This window comes from Phragmites australis, chromosome 2 (assembly GCF_958298935.1).
Source record: "Phragmites australis chromosome 2, lpPhrAust1.1, whole genome shotgun sequence".
In the NCBI taxonomy this organism is placed as follows: domain Eukaryota; kingdom Viridiplantae; phylum Streptophyta; class Magnoliopsida; order Poales; family Poaceae; genus Phragmites; species Phragmites australis.
Window position 1 is genome coordinate 39,645,916 of NC_084922.1, and position 9,328 is coordinate 39,655,243.

Below are 9,328 nucleotides of genomic sequence, written 5' to 3' on the forward strand. Positions count from 1 at the left end.
CGTATCTCGAAAAATAGCTTTTATAGTAGGTATCTCCTCCCGCATTTGGCGCACCATCTTCACTTGCAACACCGTCACCGTAGCCATGGTCCACGCCAGTCGTCACGACAATGTTGTCTTCCTCTTCGAATTCTTCTTCCGCCGCTCGTGCGTGAGCCATCGCCATCGAGTCCATTGCTCAAGGGATCCAAACAGCCCAAGGGAGTGACTGTCTCTCATCTCTCTCTCTCTCTTTGTATGTGATTTGGGAGGAAGAAGAATCAAGCAAGGGCATAACAGTATTTTTGCATCTCAGTTATTGGTCATCAGGTGAAAATGGCACACAAGGGATGAGAAATTTCAACCAGTAGCATAGAAGGGAAGTCTTTTTTTTCAATGGCATAGAAGGAATCACTATAATTTCTAGTGGCGTACAAGATCTCTCTCTACATAGATAGAAAGGCAGCATTTGGATGCATAACAACATATGCGGTTGTGGTATTCAGCTGTTGCGCTTTCATCATGGAGAGTTTTTTTTTTTTTTTACACTACCAAAGTTCCTCATAGAACTGTATACTCTGTTGAGTACCATGCACCAACCAATTCGCCCGTTCGGGCACGCTCAGATATGTGTAGGTGAGCAGGTAGAGCAGATGACGCATCGGGCAACAAGGGGAGAGCGTGGGCTTCTTCTCCTTGCAGCTCCCACCCACTCCCGCACCGTTCAATGCCGGAAGCAGGGAAGGAGGCTAAGAATGGCATGCTCTTTCTTCTAATAATAAAGCGAGTGCCAGTCCCTAATTATACTCCCCTATTCCCTTCGCCAGTCGCCACCCGGACAAGACAGGCCGATGATGTATCGAGCCCAGTTCCTGGATTGCAGAGACCCACGGGAATCATCCGTTCTGAGCTAATCATTTCGACCCTTTTCTCGATCTCTGCGCGCGCGTAATCTCGGCTCATCGATCCTTTCCGGTGACAATGCATTTCTAGCGCTCCGCTCGAGGCCTCGAAAGTTGCACCCTTTACAGGTACGCCGGCATCATGGTGATCTTTCTCTCTCCTTTCCTACGTGTCCCCATCGATCGAATCCTTTCTGTTGGCATTGTGATGGGCATGTGATGATGAAGTGCAGTTTTGAGGTTCACGGCAGATCGATGGCGGCGATCGGCGGGGCGCAGCTGGAGCGGCGGAGCTCGGTGCGGCGATCGCAGAGCATGGTGCTGGAGGAGGACCGGGGCCCGCCTGCCGACGAGGAGCTCATGATCCGGAGCCAGGGGTCCAACGAGCCGGGCGGGCCGCTCAAGATCGGCGCCGTGCTCGACAAGGACAGCGCCGCGCCCAAGTCGCGCCTCTCCAAGGACGACCACGGCGGGGCACATTCCGGTAAGTTGACATCGGCCGGCAGGCCAGCGCGCGTGTAAGTGCACGTACGCCACGCGGTTCTTGGATCGGTGAGCCGAGTCGATCGTATTGCTCTGCGCGCGCGGCTTCGGTTTGACGAGACGTCAGACGGTTGCGTTGCATGCAGAGATGGAGCTGATGAAGGAGAAGTTCGCCAAGCTGCTGCTCGGGGAGGACATGTCGGGGTCCGGGAAAGGGGTGCCCTCCGCGCTCGCCCTCTCCAACGCCATCACCAATCTTGCAGGTGACTACGACATGCCAAAATTTCACTCTTTGTGGACAAAAAAGGAAGACCTCTCATGTGCGACTTTCATCAGCGTCTGTCTTTGGCGAGCAACGGAAGTTGGAGCCCATGTCCCCAGACAGAAAGGCGAGGTGGAAGAAAGAAGTCGGCTGGCTTCTGTCCGTCGCCGATCACATCGTCGAGTTCGTCGCCAAGAAACAAGTCCTGGACAACGGGACTGAAATGGAGGTTGAGCTGAGCAACCTCTGCATGCCATTGCTGTTCCTAGATCGAGCTTCTCCCTCTGCGCGCGGTTCTAATAATCTGGTCTCTGGCTCTTCTCCTCGCCGCAGGTGATGGGGACGCAGCAACGACGGGATCTCCAGGCAAACATACCAGCACTGCGCAAGATCGACACCATGCTTCTCGTAAGCGCCAACACCTTGTAATCAATATCTCGACGACACATGCATTGCCGAAGAAACAGTCTGAAACTCTCAGGAAGGTGCTAATGCTCCAGTCTTCACCGTGAGCAGGACTACCTCGACAATTTCAAAGATCGCAACGAGTTCTGGTACGTGAAGCGCGACTCGTGCTCGGACAGTGAAAAGGAGGGAACACAAAGGTCAGATGAGAAATGGTGGATACCGATCGTCAAGGTGCCCCCGAACGGGCTGTCCCCGGCTTCGAGAGGCTGGCTCCAGCACCAGAAGGAGCTGGTGAACCAGGTACTCAAGGCGGCGATGGCCATCAACGCCAACTGCCTCATGGAGATGAAGATCCCTGAAACATATCTAGAGGCACTCCCCAAGGTTGAGAGATCACTAATGTTCCTTCACATGAATATCGATGCACAAAATAAAAATTGAAAAGAAACTACCATGCCTTGGTCCTTAAACTGAGTCATCTTCTGAAATTTTTCACTTGCTGGTTAATTTACAGAACGGGAGAGCGAGCCTTGGGGACGCGCTGTACCGGATCATAACGGACGTGGAGTTCGACCCGGATGTGTTCCTGTCGACGGTGGACCTGACGTCGGAGCACAAGATCCTGGACCTCAAGGATCGGATCGAGGCGTCGGTGATCATCTGGAACAGGAAGGTGCACAACAAGGACGGCAAATCGGCGTGGGGCTCCGCCGTCAGCCAGGAGAAGAGGGAGCAGTTCGAGGAGCGGGCGCAGACCCTGCTGCTCATCATCAAGCACAGGTTCCCCGGCATTCCCCAGTCCACCCTCGACATCGCAAAGATACAAGAAAACAGGGTAAGCATGCAATGCAACACCTAGTGGTTTGTACTTGCAATTTCTTGGCGATATTGCACTAACACATTGCCTTGGCCACTAGGACGTTGGGTTTGCACTCCTGGAGAGCTACTCCAGGGTCCTGGAGAGCTTGGCGTTCAACGTCATGTCCCGGATAGAGGACGTCATCGACGCCGACAACCTCACCAGGGAGAAGGCCAAGAAGGACGCGCAGCCCACGCCGGCCCCGGCAGAGGAGGTCGCGGAACGCCATGATCCCCAGGCGGCGGGCGAGCAGGAAGATCAAAGCAGGACCCTGCTGGACTTCATGGGCTGGACCGGCGACGACAAATCGCCTCTGCCGCCGCCCGACCCACCGGCACAGGACAACGGGAGGCTGATGAAACCGCCCAACATCATGACGAACTTGAAGCAGACGTACATGGACAAGCTGGACTTCCTCGGTGGGCACAAAAGCCCGACCGGTCGCCATTAGAGACGGCGCGACACGAGATTTTGCGTGCATCGTGTGCAGTAGTGTACATATATATTTTGGATCAAATTGGGCTCTCCCTGGCCTTGAGTAGCCCGTCGTGTTGATTTCCGAATTTTGCAGACAAGTGAGTCTCCCTCTCCTGTACGATTGGGATTGACCAATGTATCAGACCTAAAGCCATCAATAAATAGAGAAATTTAGAGCTACCACGACCTCCTCAATACAAATGCGAGTGAAAGAATAATCAGGCCGAAACCTACTAACACTGAAATACAGAAGTATGGCAACAACTGTTGTATCAATTTTGTAGCCATAAACGGAGCCCAAGCAGCACTTTTTTAAAGAGGAAAATATGTACTAGTTAACACAACTGAAAAACGAATTAGCAAACCTCTGAACTGAGGAAAGATACAGCTGCCAAAGAGTAGCTCCACAAAATAAATCACTAATATTACAGACCGCTGCAGAATAAATATTTAGCACTGCGGAGTAAAGCATTGCATGTGCATCTTATTAGAAGATCCGGAAGCACCATAATCTTCGAACCTCGTTTGTACAAAACTGCCCCAATAACAGAGTCAAACATGTGTATTACAAGGAAAATTACAGGAGAGGAGGTCAGCCAATGAATACACCAGCTGAATCCATGGGACACTGCTGTAGGTGATTCAGATTTTATTCGCGGAAGGTGCGATACTATCATTCACTTTAGTTGAGTCACTGCAGAGTGTATGGCATCTGCAAGATGGGGCACAGTCCTGGCGTTCAAACCAGCCATACTGATCCTCCTGCAAGAGGAATATATACCAGACATCAGTGTCAGTTGGGATTTGCCTCACAAGCTAATGAAAAAAATCTAATTTTAGCAGCTAGATGAATAGCGCCGATCAAGGCTGCTGAAAAATGTGATCTCAGAAGTACTTCTACAATCTACACGAATTACAAATAGGACAATGAAGAACTCCAAAGTCCAAAGTTAGCCCCTTTAAGTAGTAACTACTCTAAAAGGTATAAAACTACAGCAGCGAACTTATGTAAAATGGTTGAATTAGACGTTTACCCATCGGCTGTCATGTAAATGTGGTACTCTTGCCTCATGAAGGCCACTTGCTCGCTATTGAGCCCAGTGAATGTAAACATCCCAATCTGCTTAATAATGTGGCTCCAATCTCCAGGCGTTCCTGCATGATGTCAACAAGAGTAAGAACTTTTGCGATAGAGACAGGATTTGACCACTGCAGCACAGATATACCATATACCCCGTCAATTAGGATAAATCTATACAAACACTGGCAGCACACCTTAACAGTGCAAGCCAATACTACACATAGATTGGATAAACTTTTGATGGTCAGGTTATGACGATTTTGAGTTTGGGGACTTGATAAATCAACTGTGTAGGTGAAAAAGGAAGCTATGTTATGTAGCATCGTGGCTGCCAAACCAAATGGTTTTTTATAGCAATAACTATCTAGCTGCAGCAGAACTATTAACTTAGAGCAATCGTATCAGTAGAAAGAAGACCAATGGCACCAAGTTGCATAGTTGCAGTAAAAGATCATGAAAGAAATGGTAAGGAAAAAATGGCAAGCCACTTCGTATATAACATTGAACCATATTGCCGGCAGAGAGGAGACAGGAGTAGCCAGAAAGTAGTACCTCTGACTTTCAGTGCATCAAAAAGCTGTTGCCTCATGCTAATTATTCTACCAGCCATGGCCTTCAGTTCCACTGTCCATTCGTTGAACATCTCGCTAACAAATTACAGAAATATAATCAACAACAGGGACTAAGCACTGCATATTATTCTTTGGATCCGCCCACAAAGACGACATTGCAACAAAACGCATCTACAATAACACGAATATTACCTGTCCTTAAATATGGTAGCCACGATAGAGGCACCATGAAGAGGAGGATTTGAATACATAGGCCTAATCACAAGTTTGAGTTGACTTTCAACCCTAACAGCTACATCCGCGGTTCCACAAACCTGAAACATGAAGGTTAATCGGAAGGGCATCAATCTAGAACAAGTATCTTCTTTCAGCAATTAAGGCATAAAAGTCATGCAGTTTGTAACTAGACAGTTTGCAAGTCAACAATTGTTCCCTTACTCTCCTCTGTAACTTGCATCATTGATTACTTTGCTGCATCAATAAATATCATTCTAACATCAAAGACAAGACGAAAGAATTTAATTCTAGCTAAAGGCTAAAATTGTAGTCATCAGTGGCCACGAGTGATTGCCAATCTCAACTGTCCACTAAAATATACTTCTTTCTTATTCTGCATAACAAAAATGATAAAGACAACCAACACAAATGGATAGTCCACTTAGAACTTTGGGAACTGACATCTCTCAAGTCACAAGTAGAAAACTAAGTCAAAAAGGCAAATTTTCACATACACAAGAGAATTTCCATGCACCAATAAACCCTATAACATTAACCTCAGATTACATTTTTGTAAGCTATATTAGTTATCTGGACAAGGGAAGATGGCTCTTTTTTTACAAGTTCACCAGAAACATTAGTAATCTATATACACCAGAGTTAGATACCCACAACTTTAACCTCCAAACTGAGAACTAAGGCGAAATCAACAAGAACTAGAGGTAAGATCTCTTACAATGCTTAAAGCACCGACACGCTCTCCATACAATCCCATGTTCTTAGCGTAGCTCTGAGCCATGAGCAATTCACCACCATCAGCAACAAACATACGCACTGACTGGGCATCTTTATCGAGATTTCCACTAGCAAAGCCCTGTCATGTGAACAACAAACACCAATGGCTGATGAGTGATATCAGACAGCCAGCTCTATTATTTCCCAGTTTCATCAGCATTAATGTGAAAGGTGAAATCAATTTTCAGTGTTAGGTAGGTCTTTTATGTACTTGATAAGCACTGTCAAAAAACGGAAGCAATGATTTTGATCTCATCAGCTGCCTAATCTGTTCCCACTGATCGATGGTTGGATCTACTCCGGTAGGGTTGTGGGCACAAGCATGAAGCAGTACAATTGAACCTGAAGGAGCAGAACTGAGGTCTTCTAACAGTCCTGTATTAAAAAAAAGAGAAACAAATCTTGAATCAGTAAGACAAATCCATGCACCTCCTACAACAACCCAACAAACATATGCACACAATCTCGGAATATGCAATGCATTGCATAATGTTCTTTAGAAGAGCATGGAACTTATTGCACTTGTGAAATTGCACAAAGAACTCGTAGCATACTCACATCATCAAAGCATATCTACTCAATCTAGCATGAAAAATTGAAGTTAATACCTTTGAAGTCAAGACCACGGGTTGCAGGATCATAGTAGCGGTAACTCCTAACGGCCAAGCCAGATAAGGTGAAGACTTTTGGGTGATTTCCCCACGTTGGTTGTGGGATGTAGATAGTGCGCTGGAACATATGTATATGATACAGCAATTATGCATTACGATCAAGTGTAGAAGCACATGGAAAAAGGAGCCATGAAAGGTTTCTTACTTCATGATAGTGCCTTGCAAGAAATTCACCTCCCACTCTTAAAGAACCAGTTCCTGACAAGCATTGCACTGTAGCAACCCTGTTCTCCTTAATAGCAGGACTGTTCCATTTGAAAGAACATAATTAGCTCTATAAATTAGTAAAAGATGGGATGAACACAGGTAACCAAGGAACTTAACGAGAAATTGTATTTACTTAAACAGTTCTGAACTTCAGTATCAAGAAAACACAGTTGACACAGATACCAGCAATGTAAGAATATGGATGAAGAAGTCGATCAGAAAAATACCTGTCAGCACCAAAGATAAGCTTAGCGCTCAGCTTATTGAATTCAGCCAACCCAGTGATTGGTAAGTACTCCTTAACACGTGACCTAACCAAAGCAAGGAAACCATGTGTAAAATACAGTTCCAAAGATCATCATTAGTTTTCACTGACAATTTTTCCCATGCAGAAGCAAGTATACACACGATAGAACACATTACAGTGCTTGCAAAACGACAAAGGATCCCTCACAAAAAAGAAAATTGACGTCAACTTTCCAGGTGCCTAAATCATCGACAGAGAAATAATGGGCCATGTAACAACAAAAACCCAGAAGGCAAAGCGATACCCGCAACTGCAAGATCACATACATAAGCTAATCTAATCCTACACGACAGTACAACCATAGGCGAAGCTAAATACGACGGAGGGGGTGTGGATGCACCCAAGCCCATTCATCCTATATTCACCACATATGCACCCCTGGGCCTATTCCAATGCACCCACACGACCAGAAAGCCAAGCCGCTCAAAGGGGATCCAATGTTAACTTAAGCAGAAAAAATAGCTGAAAAACTAGAAAGAAGCAGGTCGAACAAAAAGGTCACCGACTGGCATGAGGCAATAATTGTTCTGGTAAATGAAAGTATCAGTCGAACTAAGATGCGTATTATCCAGAGCTCAGATTTAGTGACTAGTTAAATCCTTTCTTTTTTCACTTTGTTTTGGGGGGCGGGGGGGGGGGGGTGGCGCACAACTTTATGCCTGAAATTTCAATCACTTCAGAGGCAACGAACTCATTCGGATCATCTGAATTTCGGATCAACTTACGGATTATTGATCAGCATCTGCTCGGCGCGCCTGACCACATTCAACACGAGGGGCTTCCCTTCCTGCTCCGATCAGAACACAAACCGGAGCGTCAAACCCACATCCAATCCAAAAAAAAAAAACAACGAAGGAAAGCTAATTCAAAATCCCCCAAAACTGCTCTCACCTCGGTCCGGTAGGCGCCGACGCCGAGGTTGACCTTAACGGGACTGGGATCCTTGTTGTACGCGACCGTCACCTGCGCCAGCAACCAAACAAGCACCGATCAGCCTGAGAAAACTCACGAGGCGTCGAAACAACGAGACCGACAGCGACAGGGGAGCAGGGGGTGAGATCGCCGGGGTAGGAGAGAGGCGAGACGAGGGGAGAGGTCTTACCCCGAGGATGGGGTCCTCCGGGGCCTGCGCGAGGGCTGCGAAGGCGGAGGATCCCTGAGACGCCATGGTGGGGAACGATTCGAGGGTGGCGGAGGTGTCTGCTGCTGTTCTTCGTGGGGAGGAAGGCAGCAGGTGGCGCACCAGCGTACTTAACCTGCGGTCGGCGCTGGGCTCCTGCGCCGCGCCCGCGCGCACGTTAGCGGGGGTCATCTGGTGCGCGGCGCGTGACTGGTGCGCGGCGGGGGAACCGAGAGGGGGACGTGAGGGAAACTGCGCGCGATCCGGGTGCGGCCGCCGGGCCGCGTTTAAAACAGCGGGCGCGAGCGGTTGCGGGTTGCGCCGCGGTGACCGACGTGGACGGCTGTTTTCGGTGCACCCGACGTGGCCGTGCCGAAGCGCGGCGTGTGGGCGTCAGTCCTTGTTCGGTGCCGTGGGGGCACGGAGTAGGCGCCGCGGAAGGGCATCTTGGTACGCTTTCTCGTGTGACCCGGGCTGTTTATTATCCGATCCCGCGCCAGCCAGGGAAAGCGTAACGTGCCGGCAATGGCGAGCTCCATGCTATGCAGTTTGTTGTCGCGGTGTGTGCCTACGGATGTCTTGGCCAACCTCTGAGAGCGACCAAGGATTTGGGACCGATGGCGCGCGAAAACGAGCGATGCGGCGGTCGGATCTGTAGAAGAAGCGGATGATCAGAGGCAGGGCAGCTCTTCCTATACTATATTTTCAGGTTCTAACCATTTGCTCAGGTCCGTTTGCGCTACGGGTCTTGGAGTAGCGTGGCCAAATGCTTGGCATGACAGTCCATTTAGGTTAAGAAACAAAAAAAAAATCTCGCGGCCGGGGGGCGCAGAATTTCCCCTCAGGCTCTTGCATTGCATCTGGGGCCGCCGTGTAATCCGGATGATCCGATTGGTCCTTTCATACTTTCTTGCGTGCACCGACCGTGGATATGATCAATGGAGATATTGATCGGTCACGGCACGGCTATCTTCTCGACCTTTTAAAGT

The 9,328-nt window shown here is 48.4% G+C and overlaps 2 protein-coding genes across 2 annotated transcripts; one reads left to right on the forward strand and one right to left on the reverse strand.

The window, feature by feature from the left end:
- The first annotated feature begins 915 nt into the window (after positions 1 to 915).
- On the forward strand, positions 916 to 3,344 carry LOC133908792 (rop guanine nucleotide exchange factor 9-like). Its single transcript, XM_062350950.1, has 8 exons — positions 916 to 1,010; positions 1,115 to 1,365; positions 1,511 to 1,627; positions 1,701 to 1,855; positions 1,960 to 2,034; positions 2,143 to 2,418; positions 2,549 to 2,869; positions 2,952 to 3,344. Exons 2-8 carry the CDS (start codon positions 1,137 to 1,139, stop codon positions 3,342 to 3,344), a joined length of 1,566 nt encoding a protein of 521 aa, XP_062206934.1. The 5' UTR covers positions 916 to 1,010; positions 1,115 to 1,136.
- Positions 3,345 to 3,697: 353 nt separating this feature from the next.
- On the reverse strand, positions 3,698 to 8,605 carry LOC133908794 (aspartate aminotransferase, cytoplasmic-like). The gene is made up of 12 exons (XM_062350951.1): positions 8,322 to 8,605; positions 8,111 to 8,182; positions 7,945 to 8,006; positions 7,140 to 7,223; positions 6,851 to 6,950; positions 6,643 to 6,763; positions 6,246 to 6,409; positions 5,976 to 6,113; positions 5,216 to 5,337; positions 5,004 to 5,098; positions 4,405 to 4,525; positions 3,698 to 4,132 (listed from the first exon to the last, which is right to left on the reverse strand). Exons 1-12 carry the CDS (start codon positions 8,529 to 8,531, stop codon positions 4,048 to 4,050), a joined length of 1,374 nt encoding a protein of 457 aa, XP_062206935.1. The 5' UTR covers positions 8,532 to 8,605; the 3' UTR covers positions 3,698 to 4,047.
- Positions 8,606 to 9,328: the final 723 nt, after the last annotated feature.